The sequence below is a fragment of the Blastomyces gilchristii genome (assembly GCF_000003855.2).
Source record: "Blastomyces gilchristii SLH14081 genomic scaffold supercont1.10, whole genome shotgun sequence".
NCBI classification, from domain to species: domain Eukaryota; kingdom Fungi; phylum Ascomycota; class Eurotiomycetes; order Onygenales; family Ajellomycetaceae; genus Blastomyces; species Blastomyces gilchristii.
The window spans coordinates 1,948,514-1,969,173 of NW_003101673.1; the positions used below are offsets into that span (position 1 = coordinate 1,948,514).

The 20,660-nt window shown below is 48.7% G+C and overlaps 7 protein-coding genes across 9 annotated transcripts; 3 read left to right on the top strand and 4 right to left on the bottom strand.

Moving 5' to 3' along the window:
* Positions 1-1,243: 1,243 nt before the first annotated feature.
* On the bottom strand, positions 1,244-4,433 carry BDBG_05322. 2 transcript variants are annotated; one of them, XM_002624507.2, is made up of 3 exons: positions 3,971-4,433; positions 2,375-3,643; positions 1,244-2,263 (listed from the first exon to the last, which is right to left on the bottom strand). In XM_002624507.2, the coding sequence occupies exons 2-3, from the start codon at positions 3,598-3,600 to the stop codon at positions 1,639-1,641; spliced, it is 1,851 nt and encodes a 616-aa protein (XP_002624553.1). In that variant the 5' UTR covers positions 3,601-3,643; positions 3,971-4,433; the 3' UTR covers positions 1,244-1,638. The 2 variants fall into 2 exon arrangements, with proteins under 2 accessions (XP_002624553.1, XP_031578897.1); XM_031722092.1 differs by having other exon boundaries at positions 1,248-2,263; positions 2,375-3,647; positions 3,971-4,348.
* Positions 4,434-5,291: 858 nt separating this feature from the next.
* On the top strand, positions 5,292-8,279 carry BDBG_05323 (C-5 cytosine methyltransferase DmtA). The gene is made up of 2 exons (XM_002624508.2): positions 5,292-7,318; positions 7,438-8,279. The coding sequence occupies exons 1-2, from the start codon at positions 5,856-5,858 to the stop codon at positions 7,958-7,960; spliced, it is 1,986 nt and encodes a 661-aa protein (XP_002624554.1). The 5' UTR covers positions 5,292-5,855; the 3' UTR covers positions 7,961-8,279.
* BDBG_05324 lies at positions 5,313-10,410 on the bottom strand. 2 transcript variants are annotated; one of them, XM_031722094.1, is made up of 2 exons: positions 7,436-10,407; positions 5,313-7,298 (listed from the first exon to the last, which is right to left on the bottom strand). In XM_031722094.1, the coding sequence occupies exon 1, from the start codon at positions 9,856-9,858 to the stop codon at positions 8,635-8,637; it is 1,224 nt and encodes a 407-aa protein (XP_031578899.1). In that variant the 5' UTR covers positions 9,859-10,407; the 3' UTR covers positions 5,313-7,298; positions 7,436-8,634. The 2 variants fall into 2 exon arrangements, with proteins under 2 accessions (XP_031578899.1, XP_031578898.1); XM_031722093.1 differs by having other exon boundaries at positions 5,313-10,410.
* Positions 10,411-10,615: 205 nt separating this feature from the next.
* BDBG_05325 (2-methylcitrate dehydratase) lies at positions 10,616-14,844 on the top strand. The gene is made up of 5 exons (XM_002624510.2): positions 10,616-10,762; positions 10,858-11,174; positions 11,258-12,035; positions 12,106-12,290; positions 12,359-14,844. Exons 2-5 carry the CDS (start codon positions 10,890-10,892, stop codon positions 12,782-12,784), a joined length of 1,674 nt encoding a protein of 557 aa, XP_002624556.1. The 5' UTR covers positions 10,616-10,762; positions 10,858-10,889; the 3' UTR covers positions 12,785-14,844.
* Positions 13,141-14,556, bottom strand: BDBG_05326 (uncharacterized protein). Its single transcript, XM_002624511.2, has 2 exons — positions 13,939-14,556; positions 13,141-13,808 (listed from the first exon to the last, which is right to left on the bottom strand). Exons 1-2 carry the CDS (start codon positions 14,218-14,220, stop codon positions 13,470-13,472), a joined length of 621 nt encoding a protein of 206 aa, XP_002624557.1. The 5' UTR covers positions 14,221-14,556; the 3' UTR covers positions 13,141-13,469.
* Positions 14,737-17,115, bottom strand: BDBG_05327 (uncharacterized protein). Its single transcript, XM_031722095.1, has 2 exons — positions 16,276-17,115; positions 14,737-16,214 (listed from the first exon to the last, which is right to left on the bottom strand). Exons 1-2 carry the CDS (start codon positions 16,451-16,453, stop codon positions 15,262-15,264), a joined length of 1,131 nt encoding a protein of 376 aa, XP_031578900.1. The 5' UTR covers positions 16,454-17,115; the 3' UTR covers positions 14,737-15,261.
* A 122-nt stretch (positions 17,116-17,237) lies between these two features.
* Positions 17,238-20,641, top strand: BDBG_05328 (AMP dependent ligase). Its single transcript, XM_031722096.1, has 3 exons — positions 17,238-18,101; positions 18,167-18,292; positions 18,368-20,641. The coding sequence occupies exons 1-3, from the start codon at positions 18,092-18,094 to the stop codon at positions 20,119-20,121; spliced, it is 1,890 nt and encodes a 629-aa protein (XP_031578901.1). The 5' UTR covers positions 17,238-18,091; the 3' UTR covers positions 20,122-20,641.
* The last annotated feature ends 19 nt before the right edge of the window (positions 20,642-20,660 follow it).

Consider the following 20,660-nt stretch of genomic DNA (forward strand, 5'->3'; position numbering starts at 1 on the left):
AGAAAGACTCATTCAGGAAGAGATATCGGAGGGGAATTGACATGGAACCTCTAGAGAACAGCCACCGGGTAACCGCGTCTACCGCCTCATAAGCCCCTCTATCACTTCCACCCTCTACCCCTACCCTCTTACCACTTCTTCCACCCCTACCCCCTCTACCACCACCACCGCCTCTACCGCCCCGCAATCCCCCTCTATCATCATCACCACCTCTACCACTTCACAACCCTCTTTATCACTTCCATTCTCTATCTCTATCCACTGTTATCACCCTTTCCATCTCTTTCACTCTCTATCCTCTCTATCATTATCATCATCTCTACTTCTTCTACTACTCTCTTTCACTCTGTATCATCTCTATCATCATTATCAGATTAATCAGAGCTGTACAGACTGTAGAGTCAGCTATTCAATCTCATTCATGAATTCAAAGAGATGTTAATGACATCACATGAGATTTTATTACAGAGTATTTAGCAGTATATACTATAAACACAGAGATCAAAATGTGATAGAGATAGTAAGAGAGAAGTAGAGATAGTGAAAGTGATAGAAGAGACTGTAGAGTAGTAGAGATAATGATGATGATAGAGAGGCTAGAGAGTGGAAAAGGTGATAGAGAGGGGTGATAGAGGTGGTAGAAATGGGAGAGATGATAGAGATGGTAAGAGAGGGGTAGAATGATAAGATGAGAGTAGAGATAGAGAGTGGAAGTGATAGAGAGTGCTGCGAGGCGGTAGAGGCAGTGGTGGTGGTAGAGGTGATAGGGGAGATAGAGGTGGTAAGGGGTGATAAGGGGTGGTAAGGGGGGGTCGGAGTGGAAGAAGTGTAGAGGTGGTAGAGGTGATAGGGATGGTAAGAGAGTGAGTGGTAAGATGGGGGTAGGGTAGAGATATGGAGTGGAAGTGATAGGGGGGGCTGTGGGGTGGTAGAGGCAGTGGTGGTAGAGATGGTAGAAGTGGTAGGAGTGGTAGAGGTGATAGGGGTGGTAGGGGTGGTAGGGGTGGTAGAGGTTGGTAAGAGTGAGTGGTAAGATGGAGGTAGGGGTATGAAGTGGAAGTAATAGGGGGTGCTACGGGGCGTTAGAGGCGGTGGTAGGGGGTAGATAGAGTGGTGCAATTGGCAGGCGCCACTACATATCCATGGATGGATTTGATGGGGTGCATGTGATATCATGTGAGGTCACGTTACAGGGCATTTTACTCGGAAAAGTTGGTTTTTCTATAATATATAGAGAGATGACATACAGATCTATTTCAATGAATACTTGCTACATATATAAAGAATTATCAACATATATTAGGTGAATGAACTCAAGTGGATAAAAATTGAATTCATGTAACCTCTGTCTTATTGAGTAATGGCTGGTCAAAAATAGGGGAGAATCGGGCAGAAGAAAAAGAGTAGCTAAGGTAAACTATGTCCGGTGTGAATGATACATAAATGAGAATATGTCAAGAGAATATAATAATGAGATTGGAAAAGGGGGAAACACATTCAAGATCATCAACCATAACAAAGCATGACAAAAAAGAAAAGAAAAGAAAGAACAACATCGAGGGACTTAAAACGTAAAAAGGAATGATACGCCAAAAAGAAATACACCCCTCCCCATACACGAAAAACAACAAACGCGCGCTACGAATAATCACCAAAATTATGCAAGGCAATATCCATCCGATCCTTAACCTGCGGCGTATCATTGTCTGCCTCATCATGCGCATTCGGGCGCGCAGACTCCGTCTGCAAAGAGTAATCACCACCGACACAACCAGCAGCACTCCCCACACCATTCACCCCCCCATCCCCACCTCCATCGCCACTCCCGCTCCCGCCGCTCCCGCCGCACCCACCGACAACCCCATTCTCCATCCCCGCCGGCACAATCCTCCCCAACGCATCCACATCCGCCCCATTAGCAGCAACCCGAATATCCCTCGAGTTCGCCACGCCATGCAAAACCGCCTTCCTCGCGCTCTCGATAACCTTCACCTTCCTCCCCTCCCCGCGCACCTTCTCCAAGTGCTCGAAATAGCCCTCGGGCACGGGCGTGATGTACGAGCCGCAGAAGACGCCGACTTCGAAGTTCTGTGGCCGCGTGGGGTCGTCCTGGGAGCTTTCGACGCAGGCTTCTTTGAGGTCTGAGAGGGTTTGGAAGATTACGGTGTCGGCGCCGATGTGGCGGGCGATGGAGGCTGCGTCGCGGTTGTGTGCAACGAGTTCGCTTGGGGAGGCGAGGTCGATGCCGTAGATGTGGGCGTGGCTGTTTGGTGTTTTCTTGGTTAGTAGGTTGTGTTATATATTTGATGAGAGATGTGGGCAGGGCAGGGGGATATATATCGTGGTTGGGTGTGCATGTGCGGGTAAAACTTACGCTATTGGCGGAGCACAACTGGCAAAATGCACCGTCTTCGCACCCGCCTCACGGGCCATGGTGACGATTTCCCTGCTCGTCGTGCCGCGCACGATACTATCGTCAACAAGCAGGACATTGCGGTCCTTGAACTCCGCGGCCATGGCATTCAGCTTCCGCCGCACGCCCTTCTGCCGCGCCTTTTGCTCCGGCATGATAAACGTGCGGAACACATAGCGGTTCTTGATGAAGCCCTGGCAATAGGGTTTGTCGAGGTAGCGCGCGACACTGGCCGCGGACGTGTTTGAGGTTTCGGGGATGGGGATCACGACGTCGATTTCCTCGATGGCTTTGGCGCCCAGGGTCTTGTAGATGGTCTGCGCGAGCTTGTCGCCCATGCGCTGCCGGCTGCGGTACACGCTGATCCCGTCGATGACGGAGTCTGGGCGCGCGAAGTAGACGTATTCGAAGATGTCCGGGGTGTAGTTTTGCTTGGGGTATACTTGGCGGAAGACGGGCTTGCCTCCCTTCTGGATAATGACGGCCTCGCCTGGTTGGATGTCCTGGAACGTGGTGAAACCTAGCTGGTCGAGCGCAACGGATTCAGATGCCATCATGTAATCCATCCCCTCGCCGGTGGCGGATGGGCGCGAGCCGAGGACCAAGGGACGGATACCGTATGCGTCGCGGAAACCCAGGACGCCAAAACCGGCTATCATGGCCGTACAGGCCCAGCCGCCCTGGCAGCGCTCGTACATGCGGCTTAGACTTGTGAAGACGTCCTGGTGGTTGACGCGGGCCTTTTTCGTCTCGTTCAGCTCATTGGCGAAGACGTTGAGCATCAGCTCGCTGTCGCTGTCCGTGTTGATGTGGCGGTGGGCGTCGTAATCGAGGAAGCTCTTGAGGTCGCTGGCGTTGATGAGGTTGCCGTTGTGGGCTAGTGTGATGCCATAGGGGCTGTTGACGTAAAACGGCTGTGCTTCAGCATTGGCACTGCTGCCAGCTGTGGGGTATCTGAGATGTGCAATGCCCATGAAGCCGGGAAGGTCGGCAACGCGGGCTCCGTCGTTGAACACCTTTGCAGCCATGCCATTTCCTTTGCATTGGAATATGCGGCCGCCGGAGGCACAGGTTGAGATTCCGCAGGCATCTTGGCCACGGTGTTGGAGTAGGTAGAGGGCCTCGTGGAGGTCAATGCTGGCGCTGGCCTTGGGGTCCGCAAGGATGAGGGCTAGGATGCCGCACATATTGGGCGTGGATTATATAGAAGTAACTAGATATTTGGGAATTCTTTCTTGTAAGCTGTCATTTTTGATACAAGAACGAAGTTGGGGGGGGGGGGGGGCAAAGATATCCACCCCTTAAAATTTAAAAGAGGGGGGGAAAAAAAGTGCAAAACACAACACAAGATAGGGGTCAGAATAATTGGAGTTCTCCGCAAGAAAAATTAGGAAGTCTAACATCCATGTATTTTTTCCAACTTGTTCATCATCTGTAGGGATTATTATGTTGGTTGTGATTTGGGATGAGGGAATGTACTGCGCATACAGAGAGGGGAGACGGGCTCAAGTGACAGACAGCAACGTAACCCAGGGTCAAATTAGACCTGATACTTACTTTTTTTCTTTCCCGCTGGATTTCTTAGAAATAGGGAGAAGGAATTTATAAATTTACCACCTGGTACGGGGATATTTGGAGGGGTAAAAAGAGATCTAGTAAGAGCGAGTTGAGACGGAAAAAAAGCTTGCTTAGATCATGTTGGGTTAACGACGGCGGCGGCGGAGGCGGCGGGGAGGGGAGAGGAGCAGGAAGAGAGAGCAAATCTACAACATAATGAAGACGCGAGTAGAAAAGAAACAGAGATCGGGGGATAGGAGTAGTAGGAGGTGGAGGCGGAGACGGAGACGGAGACGGAGACGGAGACTGGGAGAAGAAGAATAGCGGCGGACATGATGATTATTGAAGAAGTTATTTTCTTAGCGGAGTGAGTGGAGTTGGGCAGAAAAAAGAATAAAAAGAAGAAGGTTGCGGTTCACCGGCGGGAGAAAACTTAGATTTTTGCTAGTTAAATAACTTCTCCGCCCGCCCATTGGAATCAAGGAGAACTTGATTATTATTATTATTATTATTATTATTATTATTATTATTATTATTATTATTATTATTATTATTATTATTATTATTATTATTATTATTATTATTATTACTACTACTACTACTATTTTCCATCTATTAATTATTAATAATACCCGCGATGTTGTTGTTCAAAATCATATTTACTCCGTACATGGTTGTGGAGTCTCGAGGCCAAGCATCATCCTCGGAGCTTTCTTTGCTTCCCACTCTTGATAGATGGAAAATAAAATAATACCTTAGTACTGTAGTTATTATTCATGATAATATCTGCCGTGCTTTTCAACTCCAAATAATACAACCACACACTCATCATTATTGTTTGAAGGAACAAAAATAAAAATGAAAAATGAAAAATGAAAAATATTCCGAGTCTTGGCGTAGTCAGCTGACGTCAGCAAACCCTAAGCTGCCCCTTTTCGGAATGAACTCTCTTGTTATATATAACTAACAAACACAACAGGACATGAGTGCATGAATGAATACATGGCATCTCCTTGGACATAGCTGGATCCTGGGCGGAAGAGAGAGATATGGGTCACAGACCAGACACTGTGACTTATTACAAGTTGAAGCTGGCTTTTCTTTATGAGAAAGAAGTTAGCTCTAAACCCTTTTCTTGCAGAGACTTGATTGATATCTTTAAGTTAGTAACTTAGTTATGTGTCAGACTGATCTTTGTTGACTGCAACAACAACAACAACAACAACAACAATGAGGCTTAGTTTGTTGATGTGATTATTTATGGTCTAGAAAAGAAGAGTTTATCTTCTTGTCTACATTGTTCTTTTTTATTTATTTATTTATTTAATCATGTTTTCTTATGCTTGGATCTGCTGTCCTCTTTCAAAGAACAATAACAAGTGACTACTCTACTCTACTGCATAAGCTCTCTATCTATCTAGGGAGATGAAGAGAGAATGCAGCTGCAAAGCTGTAATCATGAGCTATCTCTCTCTTTAATAAAGAGTTAAGATCTGAGCAGTTGATGTTCAGACACTGACTTGATTAACTGTCAGAATCTGAAGTTTTTTTCTAGACTAATAATGTATGTATAAACAGTGTCTGAAGCATTCATTGCTCCATACAAACACAACAGAATCTATGATCATTGACTGTCTCAAATTCTCGAATTCTTAAGTTCGTTATTTATCTTGTTGATGGACAGTATTCTCTGATCTTCTTCTGCTATCTTTTTGAATCTACTAAGGACTGATACCTCTCGCTTTCATCACATCTACTCTATCTATATCAGAAGTGTTTTAAGCTGAACACTTCAGCTCTGAATCTTGTCAACACCAGCTTTCTGATATCAATTTCAACCCTTTCATCTGTCAAATATTAGCTTTTACAACCCCCAACACAGAAAATGGTCCAAATAGCCCCAGGCCGTGAGCCCCCTCCGATATTCGCGCTGACTCCAAGATCCCGCCGTCGACGCCGTCAGCAGATCCATGAATCCCACCACACCAGACATAACCGCCCACCTCCCATCGTAATAGATGAGAGCGACAGCAGTGACACCCTAGATGGCGATGAAGATAGGGAGCTAGATTTCACCGCAAGATACAACGAGGATGACTTCGTAGATGACGAGCAATTGCCCCAGATCCTCTCCAACCTCACAGCCAATATCGCCCCCTGCGTCAACCATACTGCGCCCTCCGAAGTCAAAGAAATCATCCCAGAGTTCCTTTCCGACGGCAAAACGTACAAGAGTGGGAAATCTGTGGAGCTGCGCGATGGTTCTTTTCTCCGCATTCTGGAGGTCGCAAGGGGTATGGGAGGGGAGATATCACTGCGGGGTTGGCGGCTTCAGCGACAAGATACCATGGACGGATTGATGCCTGAGCGCATCAATGAGTTGTGCTGGATCGTGAATATTTCGGACGAGGAGGCTGCTGCGGGTATAACTACCCAGGTCGACGAGGTGGGCTTACACGAAGTTAACGGCTTAAGGATCATTCGGTTTACGAACAAGCTTTATCCGATGCTACATGGTGACAATGGCGGTTTTGCGACGGAGGGTGAGCGACGGCGGGAGGGGATTCTATTCTGCCGCGCGAAGTATATCAGGGTATGGACTACTCCTTCCGCCTCTACTTCTGCTTCTCCGTCTGCCCGCAAACCACGGATGGAAGAGCAAGCAATTCAATTCCTCCGTCCGCACGAAGCAGACTCTGGCTATTCGGTTGACGCTTGTTCGCTGCGATTTCGCTGGAGAGGTGAAACGCGGCTGGGTGGAAGCTACATCGGTCAAGAAATCACACCAACAATAATAGATCTGTCAACGAACACCCCGACAATCCTGGGCGGTACCTCAACAACCGTCCAGCAGTACACATTTGGAGATGGCTTCTGCGGTGCAGGCGGGGTATCCAGGGGCGCATTACAAGCGGGTCTCCGCTTGAACTGGGGATTTGATCACTCCCTATCCGCCATGGACTCGTTCCGGCTCAATTTCGAGAGCGCAATTGGCTATACATCTGACGTGGCGGATTTTCTCGCCAACAGCCCCGCGGAAATCATGGTGGATATCCTACACTTTTCCCCTCCCTGTCAAACTTTTTCGCCGGCGAAAACGATCGCCGCCGCCACGGACGATGATAATGAAGCGTGCATCTTCTGCGCGCGCGAGCTGCTAGAGAGAACTAAGCCTAGGGTTGTGACCATGGAGGAAACGGCGGGACTGCAACAGAGGCATGAGGAATTCCTGTTCGCGACCATAAATGCCTTTGCGGAACTGGGGTATTCTTGTCGTTGGAAATTGCTCCGGTGTCAGGATTACGGGGTCCCCCAGTCTCGTCAACGGCTGGTTATTTTGGCATCAGGGTATGTATTATTAGCCGCTTTTCTCCCTCAATCCTCACGGGGTTATTTTTCTTCTATATGTATACATATATATACATCCCCGGTTCTATCTCAACCATCAACTCACCACCAACTTACAGACCAGGCGAACCCCTCCCCCCCTTCCCAAAACCCACCCACGGCCCCCCAGATACCTCAAACACTCAAACATACAACACCCCCGTCCTCCCCCGCTACCGTACCATCCACGACGCCATCTCCACAATCCCCCCTAACCACCCAGACCACGACGTCCCGTACGCCAGCAGACGCCCGATGGCCCGACCACCCTACGACCCGCACACGCAAGCAAAGACCATAACCTGCAACGGGGGCGAGAACTACCACCCGAGCGGCACGCGCACGTTCACGTACCGCGAGTTTGCATGCCTGCAGACGTTCCCGCTTGAGCATCGGTTTTGCGGGAAGAGCGTTAAGAGGCAGATTGGGAATGCGGTGCCGCCGGTGCTGGGGCGGGCGATCTTTTTGGAAGTGAGGAGGGCGCTGGAAGGGGTTGATGGGGTTGATGGTGATGTGGAGAAGGGGAAGAGGAAGGGAAAAGTTGGTGGTGGGGTTGGTGTTGGTGTTGATGCTGACGTGAGGGAGATGGTGGAGATACTGTGAGTGAGTGTTTGAACGGATCTGTGTGTGTTTCATTCTGAAGGGATTGAGCGGCCTGTATGATGTGTGGTGGCATGTAGATGAAAGAAGAATTTTCTATCTTGCTATACGTTGTTGACGCTATGATATGAAACGTGTAGGGCCGTGTTGGGTATGGATGCCTTCTTTGTGCTATTTTCGTTGTCCCTCTGTCTTGATCTGCTCATTTTTTGTCTTATCGTTGTACTTTCATGTCTGGACATCTTTCTCATCTCTGCCATCTATGTTGAAATCTTTGTTCTTGTTCTTGGTTTTGGATTTTTTTTTCTTTTTCTTTTTTGTTCCATGCACTACTGGAAGCTGGAGTGGGAGTTCAGTTCTGTACCGCTGAAATGTTGTTCATCTGCCAATATGTATTTATGCTAGATTACGCTAGTTGTCAGAGATTTTATTTTCCATCAACGATTCTGGTATTCCTGATTCGCTATTGCTTGCTTCAATCTCGTGGCCTTCTCATCAATATTAGGAAAATTCCATGTCGCATTTACGGAATGTTACATCTGTTTCCTCTCCAATATTCACGCCTTGCCGAGTTGTGAGAACATCTCTGGATAGGGGCAATTTATGTAGGTAGGCTACTGAAACTCGTACCGACTAGTGCACAGTACATATAGCCTTGGGGGGGGGAAATTCTCCTCCTAAAGATAGCGCTGCGCAGCAGATAAAGACTTATACAACGTGTGATATCCTCCCACCTCCTCCACCGCCCTCTCCATTCCACTTCCCCCCCCTTCTTTAAACCGACATACTTCCTCCCCACACTTACACACCCTATGCCGCGGCATAAAATACTCATCCCCATAATCCACCGTAATCTCTTCAAACATCTCAATATCCCTAATAGCCCTCACGAGCACACACGCACGATCCCCCACCACCGTGGAGACAAAAACCACTCCCGCCCGACACGAGTGGTTCATATACCTCGTCCAATTCCCATAGACAGCCGCATCGATGACGCCAATCGACCGTCCATGTAGGGTATGATGGAGCCCGTAGGTAGAACCGAGGCGATAGGCCGGATCGCGAATCTCACCGACATACTCACCTATGAAGGTGCCTGCTTTGATGGAACGGAGGCTGCGGACGCCGATGCCGCGATCGGGGTACTCGCGCAGCTCGAGGAGTGGGTGTTTCTCTTCCGCTAGCTCGAGCTGGCATTCGCATATCTGTGGGCTGGTGCATATAGCGCAGTTGCCATCGCCGGGTTGGCGGCGGAGATTTTCGGAAGGGTCGAAGACATCTCGAAAGAAGCGAGATCTGGTGATGTTTTCTTGTCTCCTGGTGAAGTGTTTGGGGTGGTAGATGGCTTTTTGGGCCAGGTCGATGACGTAGGGATACGTATCCTGCTCTTCGACTCCTAACTTTCCACCTTTATCTAGCCGGGCCGCGATGGGGTCAGCGAGGGACCAGCTCAGGCAACGGACTTCCGCGAAGAGTTCAATGCTGATGTCGTTTGAGCGGATTAGGGTGTACAGCTCCTTCCAGAGTTCATCGCCGTCGCCGTCCCCAGCAGCAGCAGCGGCGATGAAGTGAGTTGAATGGCTGCAGATCCCCAGAATCATCCAGCTTAGCGACTTGCCTAGGTCTATAAAACGCTGTAGCTGAAGGTCGCGTGGGGCGTCTTCATTCATCATGGCTTCTCCGACGGATGACAGGGTGCGGCTTGCGGTGGCTGCGAAGGTGTTGGGGTTTGTTGACATGTGCTCTGATGAGTTATTCTGACTTTCAAGAGAGGCAAGATGGATATCAAGGTATATCTGTTCCATGATTAGCAGAGCTTGTGCTTTGATTTCAAGGGATACGGTAGCGCGATTCTTTGAGCGTCGTGTCATCCACGACGGCTTCCCAAGGGACACCATAGGTTCGTTGGCACAGGGATATCAAACAAGATGTGAATGAAAGGCAGGATCGTATATTCAAATATGATTTTTGTAAGAGTAAAGCGGTCGATAGCAGTGTAGAACTATGAACGTGTACTGCAATGATATCAAGCTGTTTTATAGCTTTAGTTTGTCTTGACACGGAGGCCAAAAAAGAGGACCTGAGAGAAACCTGGAAATAATAAGGAACGTGCCGTGGACAAAAGGCTTTGTCTGACACATGATGGACACTGGGTAGTGTCACTCTCCTTCATACAAGGTAGTACGATAACTCTAGGGTACATAATAAAGAATGATTGCGGTGGAAACACCCGCAGCGAGCGGGCAAACAAACAGATCATTTACAAACGATCGTTCATTTGTTATTGTGGTGATGGCAATGCAAATAAGAGACAAAGCATAACTATATTAATAGAAAGAAATAATAATTCACGAATATGGTCAGCATATAGAGACATCTTCCACTCCTGGGTAAAGTTGAAGCTCGCTAATTCCCCAATGCAGCAATTTTGAAGCATCCGGCGATGTTCTTAGCCCAGCTTCGGCACCAGCATCAGATAAGATAAGATAACTATCGGATGCGACCGACCACTCAATCTTTCGCTCGTAGCCGAGCCTCGTGATATCGGGAATACGCACAGTTAACTTACTGATTAATACGTCCTAGTCTCCGATAACTCATACAAACCAAGCTAGTATCCGATAATACCAATACCATACCGGCTGGATGCGGGTCTGTTTTCGGCGTATCCTCGGCTCGGCAACCATGGTGAGACAAATACCCCACGTGACTATCTCCCCAAACTCCGAACTTCTTCCCCCAGCAAGAAACGCATTGAACTTGAACTGCTTCAAGACACACATCAAGGACAACATCTCTCAAGTAAGGAATTCCAGATCAATTGCGTTCTTCCTCTCCCCTACCTTTTGTTGCTTGTATATAATCTGCTGGATCCTGTTGCTGAGTGTTGTAAACAGAAGTGCATACTACCCTACACTTGCTTCCGACCATGTCTGTCGCCAGCCAAACCCTGCGACAGCTATCTTCCCGCGCCCCACGATCTCTTCCCCTCCGCCAACTCACAACCTCATCTCTAGCAGCCTCCTCTCTTCGCTCGTCTTCCTCCAGATCAGCTTTCTCTAGCAAGCTTTTGCAATCCAGATCTTCCTTTTCCACAATGTCCGCCCTCAACTCTGCTGCTCCGGTCACCCCGGCTCCGGCTCGTGAATATGACCCTGAAATCAATGATATGGCTAGCTACATTCACCACTACAAAGTCGATTCAGAACTCGCGGTATGGAATTGCAATTCCTAAATAAAATAGCTCTCCCAATTTGCTGTACAAATTAATGTTTACTGAAACGAATTGCTTTCTAGTTTGATACTGCCCGCTGGGTCTTCCTTGACACTCTAGGGTGTGGATTGGAGGCTCTGAAATTCAAGGAGTGCACGAAGCTCCTGGGTCCTATTGTTGAGGGAACTGTTGTTCCCAATGGTACCAAGGTCCCTGGAACTCCATATCAGCTCGACCCCGTCAATGGTGCTTTCAACATCGGTGCCATGGTCCGGTGGTTGGACTACAATGACTGCTGGTTAGCTGCTGAATGGGGTCATCCTTCTGACAACTTGGGCGGTATCCTTGCCGTCGCTGACTGGATCTCGCGGACAAACCGCGCTGGCGGATCCCTGGGCAACGGCAAAATCCTCACTGTTCGTGATGTGCTCGAGGCTATGATTAAGGCCCACGAAATCCAGGGCGTTCTCGCTCTCGAGAACTCTTACAACAAAGTCGGCTTGGATCACGTGGTACTGGTCAAGATTGCTACAACTGCTGCTGTCTCCAAGCTGCTTGGTCTGAATGAGAAGCAGACCGCCGATGCCCTCACCCAGGCGTGGGTTGATGGTCAGAGCTTGCGAACCTACAGACACTCCCCCAACACCATGTCGAGAAAGTCGTGGGCTGCCGGTGACGCTTGCCAGCGCGCCGTCAACCTCGCCCTCAAGGTCCAAAGGGGTGAGACTGGTGTGCCCACTGTCCTCTCTGCTCCAGTCTGGGGCTTCTACGATGTCCTGTTCAAGGGCAACAAGTTCAAGTTCCAGCGCCCCTATGGCAGCTACGTGATGGAGAACGTACTCTTCAAGGTCTCCTGGCCTGGTAAGTTTTCTTCGTGCTATGAAAGCGTTTCCCACTCCATAGATAACACCCGCTAACGCATCATGTACAGCTGAATTCCACTCGCAAACCGCCATTGAGGCTGCGACCCACATCAACAAGACCTTGGCCAGCATGGGCAAATCCGCCAAGGACATCAGGGATGTCACCATCCGCACCCACGAGGCCTGCGTCCGCATCATCGACAAACAATTCAAGCCCATGGACAACTTCGCTGACCGCGACCACTGCATCCAGGTTAGTCCTACAATCACCCCCCCATCCCTCAGACCTCTTCATTAAAATACATACTGACACTGAATTAGTACATGGTTGCCACCATGCTTGTCTTCAACCGCCTCGTCGCAACCGATTACACCGACGGCTCCGAAGCCGCCACCTCTGAGCTCCTCGAGTCTCTCCGCAAGCGCATCAAGTGCGTTGAGGACCCACAGATGACCAAGGACTACCACGACCCAGCCCTCCGCACCATCCCCAACGCCCTGACCGTTACCCTAAACGACGGCACTGTCCTCGACGAGGTCGTGGTCGATGCGCCGCTCGGCCACCGCCTACGTCGTGAAGAGGCCAAGCCTGAAATCCTTGCCAAGTACAAGAGACACCTCGAGGGGCACTATGATGCTGCCAAGGTTGACCAGCTTATTAAGCTTGGCCTTGACCAGAAGACCCTTGAGGCTATGGACATTGATAAGTATGTCGATCTGTACGTTAAGGAAAAAGTCGATTTTTAGACTTGAGGATTAGGGCGGCGGTGGCTACGTCGTCCTGAGATGGACATATTTTAAAATGTAAAATGTATATACATAGATTAAAAGTATGCCATAGGGTGGGTGCGGGTGTTTTCTTCTGACTTGAAATGCCAATTAGGTTCATGGTTAATAAAGCAGTTGGGGGAGAACTCCTGTGTCTATGATTATGAACTAGGTTTTCATATTTCCAATCAAAATTTATCTTTGTATCTATTTCCTTTTCTACACATAATTCTAAATTCACTTCCTCAATCATGATTCTAGCTCTTCACTACACTACCGCTTTCTGGGTATCCTATCACACCGTCATCTTAAATATAGTAACTTTTATGTACTCTCTCTTGTACAAATTCTGTTTTTTCATTTGTATTCTATTGGCAAAGGAAGTATATAACCTCATAACATATATAACGTGTGATGTTTTATACTTCTAGATATATTACTTAAATCTAATTGTCAAACTGTTCATGAAAGGCTTTTTCGTTCGCTACTCCCACGGAGGTACATTTTCATCATTAACAAACACTCAGAGTATAACATTCAAAACTCTCGAACACGAAGGACGAAGCCATTCAAGATCTCTATAACGGCGGCTACACACGCATCAAATCGCTCGAACAGAACTTGATAAGTGGCAAGCAGTTACATAAAGGAGCTCAATGGCCCTCTAAACACTCTCGCCTGCAGCACGCCGGATACACTCCACGACCAATCTCGGATTACTCAGATGCGGCGCATGGCCCTCCTGGCAACGTACAACTTCCATGGCATCGCCGGCCTGCGCAACCATCTTCTCCTGGATGTATGGCGGGACGGCCAGGTCATTCTCACACAAAATGAACGTACTTGGGATTTCTCGATAGGCCGTGTACGTCACAGGCACTCCCATCGGGGCTATGGGTTGGGCTCCTAGCAGATCGAGGGCCTCCTCTACGTCCTTGGGATCGCAGCCACCGCTATAGACGATTTGGCGGGTCGTTTCCCGGTCAGGAACTATCATCCTAGCCTGATGAGGTACTCAGTTTATTTTTGAATCAGACAGGGCGCATGAGTATGGGTCGAGAAGCGCCGTAATTAGAAGGTTGGGTGGAAGGAAGAGCATTGTTCAGTATCATGGGTGTTTTCCTTTTACATACCTCATTGATAGGCGTCATGCCCTTGGGATATTTCTTCATGCCCTCCTGATACGCCAACGCCAACTCTTTCTCCTTCGGCGTTTGCGGTACGATCAGGGTCGCCTGGCTCTGTCCTTCAACGAGTGCCACCGCGATCATATAGATAAGACCCACGACACCCCCCTTCAAGCCATATTTTTCACGATCCCGCTTGCCCAGCCCCTTTACCGCCTCGCCCATCGCGACGCCGCCAAATGAATGCGCGAGTGCAATCACATCCCTTCCCGCTTCGACGTTCTCCATGACCACACGCCGTACCGCCTGGGCGTCCTGGTCCCAGCTGCGGTGCGGAGGGTTGGAGTCCAGTGACGGCGGGGTAACGGCTGTCGCTTCATAGTTGCATTTTGCGAGTTCGTCGATTAATCACTGGTAGTGTTCGGCCCTGTGGCAGGAGCCGGGCACGATCACGACGACGGGCTTGGTAGGCATTATCGAGGACGTTTGAGTAGCACAAGATGAAGTAAATTCTGTTGACGAAAGGTGGGCATTCAACAAGGAGAATGATGGGGATTTTGAAATTCGTCCATATTGTCATTCTATGGATCAATAAGCATAGCTCATGAAGCTGAACGACTGACATATCAAGGCCCCTACTTACCAAGACTGCCTCTATCTTCTAGGGCCAGGATCTCTTTGAAGCTGGGTCGGTCCATGGATGTTGTAAGCTGAATTTATAGCTGCAAAACTGGTTCTCTTGTTATTTTTAGTCTGAAGTATCTCCATTTGTCAACTAGAGTGTTCAGCTTGCAAGGAATATCACCAGCCTAAGAAACTATATAATTGTTTAGTGCTTATGGAGTTTGAATCGCCATAGTCAGTCAGCAGCTAAATTATCCTTCTAATTTTTCGTGTTCCTAGCGGCCAAAGGTAAATAATTGATTATATACTATATTTATTTGTTTAACAGATGCATGTGGTATATTCAAATGCCCTGCATCTTCATTGTTCTCATTCGATATTTGCATGCCCATTCCAAAAAGAAGAAAAATCACATAGCCCCTTCATCCATGTCCATGTCCAGCATCAAATGGAGTAACAAAGGGGTGCTAAACAAGCTGAAAAAACTCCCATATTCCGCGAAAAATGACTTTCAGAAATCCAGCTGAGAATAGAACTATTAAAGCCATGAGCCTGCATAACTGAGAAACATATACCAAAACGGAAGCAACTCTCAAATCCTAAAAAAAAGGAACGCCACATTCGGAAGATTTCACCCGCGAACCGACGTTTCTTTTCCTTGGAAACTATACCGAAAGTCCTTTCTGAAACACTACCCAGATACACTTAGAGCATTACCGTGTGCCAACTAATTTGTGCAAGTAGCATGACTGCCGCTACAAAGATGGCTGCATACGACGATTCATGCAAGCCTCCTGCAGCTGAATTCCCACTATCCCCTTCCGCATCAGCTCCTAGAAGTACACCGGAGCTGTCAAAGGGTGTGCTAGTGGGGCTTTCCGTAACGACCACAGTACTTGTTCGCGGTTTTCCTGAAGATGCCGACGGGGCGTCGGAGGCGAACGGAGAAGTAGACGGGGAATCGGATAGGGAAGAAGATGGGGTTGTAGGGGCTGGTCTAGTGAGTGATTGGTCTGATGATGATTGGGAATCTAGGCTTGCCAGTGAAAGTGAAAGCGAAGGTAAAGTGACAGAGTTGAAAGTAAATGTGAACGGAAAAGAACCTGGTGCTGTGTCATCTGTCATTGACGCTGTGCTGGAGGGCGAAGTGCTCGGCGGAGAAGTGGTAATAGATACAGGAGTGGAGATAGAAGAAGAAGTCGCTTGTGTGCCAATTGGTATGAATACTCGTGCAGACGTTGAAGATGAAGGACTCTGCCCAAGCTCACCAGCATTCCCATCAACTCTAATCGCCATCCCGACCCGCGGCGGCTGGAGGTTATTCGCAGCTTCGAATGCCTTTAGATCGAACGGCTCCGTGGAGCCAGCGCCGTTACTGGGTACGGCACTTAGTTGTACCAGTTCTTGGCCCCGTTGTTGGTATAGAAGGAACGAAAACTGGTGTGCTCCACTAGCTACAGATGGTGGTTCATATGGGACAGCCGGCTCCCCTGTCGCTTCAAGCCTGGTCTTGTCACCAGTCGCTTTGAAGCCAGTCTGAAGATATTGTACTTTCCGCGCGATATCATCGGTCGTGTCGAGCATTACGATTGTGTACGAGATGGCACGATTGACGCCAGAGCTGTCGCCAAGAGCGAAAGTGGGTGGACTGCGGATATCTGGATGGATGGTAAGAATTGGCATACACTGAGAGAGAATTGGAAAAGGGAATAATCTAACCACCTATGCTGACTGTTTGGCCATTTGTAATACCCTCAGATGCATCGCCACCAAAACTGACTTGGAGACCCTCTGTGGCAGAGGCCGAGAATGATTGGGCTAGGTCTGCTGGGACGGCAACTTTCTGGGAAGCAGCGAGTGCAAAGAGCGCTGTCACGAAGAACAAGTGGGATTTCATGATACCAGAATTTGTGCTGGTACATTTATCGTATACGTATATTAAAGGCTGATAAAGGTAGTTGGACTTGCAAGAACGTAATTACTCTGCTTGTATGGTATGGTACTGTCAAAGCAATAGGAGGTATATCAACGAAAGATATTTGTGCCGAACAGACAGAAAATAGTAGAATAGACCAAAATAAAAATAAAAATACCCAAAAAGTTCGATCCGATCCAAAGGATCTATAAATTGCCTTTAGACCTTATATATAGCATTTTCCATATCAAGATGGGATCCCGAAACGGGGAATTTTGAAATGGGCGGCAAGCTCTAATGCATCCTTGACACAATCAAGGCATGAGGGCTATGGTTCATTGAGACGGTAGCTGAGTGAGTATATAGAGCATCAATTCATCAATTGTCTGAGGTTAGCACTGGTGTTTGCCGTTTTGGATGTTATCGGGCTTGATTTGAGATTCTTGACGTTTCAGGCGTGTCGCAGACATCAGGATAGCAGCTGACAGGTTCAAATTGGGAAAATGTGGCAGTGCTCTCGCAATTAGCGAGCCAGCGGTACTCATTATATTTTTCTCGCACGGCAGCTCCATTCACCGTGCTCATGAATTGCAATCGGTTGGTGTGTAACTACTCTGTACGGAGTAGTTGTATGTAGATTAAGGAGTGATTGAGTTGAAGATCATCAGGAAAAAAGTTGGAGGGCTTTCGGGTCATGTGAACCAAAAAACCCTAATTCAAGATCCATCCGCAAACTTCTTGATATCAGATATCAAATTTTGTTCTTTGCATGAATAACCTAGCCTGACAATTAGTTCTCCTAAACGCGGTTTTGAATTACTTGCCATTTGCTACTATTTGTGCTATACCCAACGAAGGCGGATGTTATGAAGCCCAACTCTTTACTCGAAAATTCAACGAAACTAAGCCAACACCCTGAATATCAGGTTACCAGACACCACACGACCGTAGTTAATGTTCCCGCTCGTCATTTGCAATAGAAAGCAAGCAAATCATTGCAGTTAGGGTTATCAAGTCACATAACCGACGGGCCATCTCCGTTCCAGCTTCACTATCTCCACCTCCACTCTCTCTCTATCCCATCGTATCGTCGCTGGTTAAGCTCTCCCCCGCTAATTTCTAAAGTGGACTACCCGCGCTATGGAAAAACTGGGGTGGAACTTCGTGGTTCCTAGCAAATCAGGCCTTCGGCCCGTTGAGGCCTTTACCTAGGCAAAATGGCGGTTCTGCTACCGGTCGGTTTGGGCGCCTACCTGTCTACGATGGAGATGAGCCGAGGATATGATAGTCCAGTGGGGGAAGTTGTTGGGGGATAAGAGAGTCGCAGCATAGCTAGCTATCTTTGGCTTTCTGGTGTAGAGAGTTCCTATACCCCCGCTTAATACTTTCTTTCTCTTTGTTCAATCTCTATGCTGTCTTGAGCGGCGATAGACTTGAATCTTGTGTTACGCCGTTGTAGTTGACACCTTTCTTCCGGCTGTGTTTCAATTGCCGGTTGAAATTCCGGCACATCCCAAGTGCCTGGACACTCTTGTGTCCAGTAACAGTAACCCCTTTCTGAGGAACAGAGAGCACTTCCCGTTGTCACGAAGAAGAGGAGTGTGATACACTTGAAATAAGATGGTCTTGGGTACACCACACCCCTAACCGATCTTTTACGGACTACGACTTGGGCTAACAGATTGGTATGAGTAGCTACTGCTGCCGCCGTTGCTGGTGTCGGTGCCTTGGGGGCCTATCTTGATGGCAAGTACCAGCTCAGAAAGGACATCTACACGGTCCATCGGACCAGTCGCAGTGAACGTATTGCTGTCCGTGCGAGTAAGTAATTCTCCTTGTTCCTGATTTGATATATCCCAAGCCGGTCTAACAGTTCGTGTTTCAACCATAATGTAGCGGCCGAAGGTCGGTTAAATGTGTGGTATGTCTTCAAGGCCGTCGTCAAACAGTTCCCCGATGCGCTCTGTATTTGGTCAAGGACCGGCTCCTATACCTTCCAGCAGGTTCTCGATATTGCCTGCCAGTATGGCAACTATTTCCTTTCTATTGGCGTGAAGCGTGGCCAGCTGGTGGCATTCTATCTGCAGAACTCCCCAGAGTTTGTTTTCGCATGGCTCGGCCTGTGGGCTATCGGATGTGGCCCCGCGATGATCAACTACAACCTCACGGGAGCTGGGCTTATTCACTGCCTCAAACTCAGCGAAGCGGAAATCCTACTTGTGGACGCGGACCCGGAAATCACAGCGCGGATTAATGACCAGAGGACCGAGATTGAAAATGATGTGAAGATGCATCCCATATTGTTAGATGATTCTCTGAAGAGTCACATCTCCTCGTTCCCGACAACTGTAGCCGACAAAAGCCTTGCTCGCAGCATGGAGGGTGGCTTCCCATCCATGCTTCTCTACACATCAGGCACAACTGGGTTGCCCAAGGGGTGCGCATTTACCATGCTTCGGTTGCATACGACGATCTTCCAAAAGCATCTACGCGATAAAAAGGGCTATGGAGGCGACCGGTGGTACGTGTGCATGCCGATGTATCATGGTACCGCCTCAGTCTGCGTCATGGCCTGCATTCTCACTGGTGTGAGCATTGCGATAGCCAAGAAGTTCAGTACAAGCAGGTTCTGGAAAGACATCCATGACTCCGAATCGACATACTTCGTTTACGTTGGAGAAACAGCTAGATATCTCCTTGCGGCTCCACCTTCGCCATTAGATCGCGGCCACAAACTTCGCTGCATGTACGGCAACGGTCTGCGACCCGACGTCTGGGAGAAATTCCAGGAGCGGTTCGGTATTGCGAACGTTGCAGAGTTCTTCAGTAGCACAGAGGGTCTATTTGCCCTGATCAATTACGACAGTGGTCCCTACCAATCCCGCTGCGTTGGACACCACGGCGCCATCCTACGCCGCCTGATGCATAACGTCTATGTCCCCGTCGTTATCGACCCCATGACCGGAGACATGTACCGCGATCCAAAAACCGGCTTCGCAACCCGCGCTCCCTACAGCGAAGGCGGCGAAATCATCATCTCCGTCCCCGACGAATCCGCCTTCCAGGGCTACTGGAAGAACCCCGACGCGACAGCCAAGAAGTTCGTCCGGGACGTTTTCAAGAAAGGCGACATCTATTATCGCACCGGCGACGCCCTGCGCCGCACAGATGACGGCCACTGGCACTTCCTCGACCGTCTCGGCGACACATTCCGCTGGAAATCCGAGAACGTGTCCACCGCAGAAGTAGCGACCGTGCTGGGCGAATACCCCGGTGTCGCGGAGGCAAACGTCTACGGCGTCTCCGTCCCCACCCACGAAGGCCGTGCTGGCTGTGCGGCTATCCTCATCGAGCCCGACCAGCGGGCCAACTTCGACTTTGCCGCTCTTGTCCGCTATGCGCGCGAAAGGCTGCCCAAGTATGCGGTGCCGGTGTTCCTGCGCCTCGTTGAAGCTTCCAACCATACCCACAACCAGAAGCAGAACAAGGTTCCCCTGCGAGATGAGGGTGTTGATCCTGATAAAGTAGGGACGAAGGTTCCTGAAGGGAGGGATGACCAGTTCTTGTGGCTTCTTCCGCAGAATGATACGTACGTGGAGTTTGGGCGGAGGGAATGGGACGCCCTTGTCAACGCGCGTGTTAAACTATGAAGTGGTCTTTGTGATACAATAATTATGCATATTTTACTCTTTTCGTTGTATCAGAATTTGGTGGTGGCCCGCCTTTTTCGTCCAGTATTAAGCCCAAAACTTACATCTTCAACCACAGGTTTACGTTAGTTAGTACAACGCTGCTCTTATTTTCAAAAGAGCGGCCAATTTAGAATACTAGATTTTTCAATCAAATATTTTCAGCTAGACCTTTAGCTACTTCGTTTACACAGCTCATTATTTCAAGGGCAGAAGGGGGGGGGAAGAGGTTTTATGATCCAGAACTAATGAGATAGGCATAGGTTACACTATCTTATTCTAGGCGAATGCGGAGAAAACTCTCCAACACACCAAAATGAAAATGCGATATGAAGTTGTAGTTTAGTTACGGCAAACGATAGGCAAATATCCCTTCCACCACGACTCGAAACGAGCGTCGCGCTTCCCAAAATTTGGGAACTCCATGGTCGTTCTCATGGGGCACATTTTATTTACTTGTGTTCTTTTTAACTGGAAGATAAGTCCCAAGCACCCTAATT

What these genes read in the sequence shown, in the direction of transcription:
- BDBG_05328 (XM_031722096.1), top strand. An exon ending in ACGTATTGCTGTCCGTGCGA is followed by an intron (nt 18,293 to 18,367) that starts GTAAGTAATTCT and finishes ACCATAATGTAG; the next exon opens with CGGCCGAAGGTCGGTTAAAT.
- BDBG_05326 (XM_002624511.2), bottom strand. Translation starts at nt 14,220, where the DNA reads ATGGAGAACGTCGAAGCGGGAAGGGATGTGATTGCACTCGCGCATTCA. An exon ending in GCATGACGCCTATCAATGAG is followed by an intron (nt 13,809 to 13,938) that starts GTATGTAAAAGG and finishes GTACCTCATCAG; the next exon opens with GCTAGGATGATAGTTCCTGA.
- BDBG_05322 (XM_002624507.2), bottom strand. Translation starts at nt 3,600, where the DNA reads ATGTGCGGCATCCTAGCCCTCATCCTTGCGGACCCCAAGGCCAGCGCC. An exon ending in AGTTGTGCTCCGCCAATAGC is followed by an intron (nt 2,264 to 2,374) that starts GTAAGTTTTACC and finishes AACACCAAACAG; the next exon opens with CCACGCCCACATCTACGGCA.
- BDBG_05327 (XM_031722095.1), bottom strand. Translation starts at nt 16,453, where the DNA reads ATGAAATCCCACTTGTTCTTCGTGACAGCGCTCTTTGCACTCGCTGCT. An exon ending in CCAAACAGTCAGCATAGGTG is followed by an intron (nt 16,215 to 16,275) that starts GTTAGATTATTC and finishes CCATCCATCCAG; the next exon opens with ATATCCGCAGTCCACCCACT.
- BDBG_05323 (XM_002624508.2), top strand. Translation starts at nt 5,856, where the DNA reads ATGGTCCAAATAGCCCCAGGCCGTGAGCCCCCTCCGATATTCGCGCTG. An exon ending in CTGGTTATTTTGGCATCAGG is followed by an intron (nt 7,319 to 7,437) that starts GTATGTATTATT and finishes ACCAACTTACAG; the next exon opens with ACCAGGCGAACCCCTCCCCC.
- BDBG_05324 (XM_031722093.1), bottom strand. Translation starts at nt 9,858, where the DNA reads ATGGTGTCCCTTGGGAAGCCGTCGTGGATGACACGACGCTCAAAGAAT.
- BDBG_05325 (XM_002624510.2), top strand. Translation starts at nt 10,890, where the DNA reads ATGTCTGTCGCCAGCCAAACCCTGCGACAGCTATCTTCCCGCGCCCCA. An exon ending in CTTCAAGGTCTCCTGGCCTG is followed by an intron (nt 12,036 to 12,105) that starts GTAAGTTTTCTT and finishes CATCATGTACAG; the next exon opens with CTGAATTCCACTCGCAAACC. An exon ending in ACCGCGACCACTGCATCCAG is followed by an intron (nt 12,291 to 12,358) that starts GTTAGTCCTACA and finishes ACACTGAATTAG; the next exon opens with TACATGGTTGCCACCATGCT.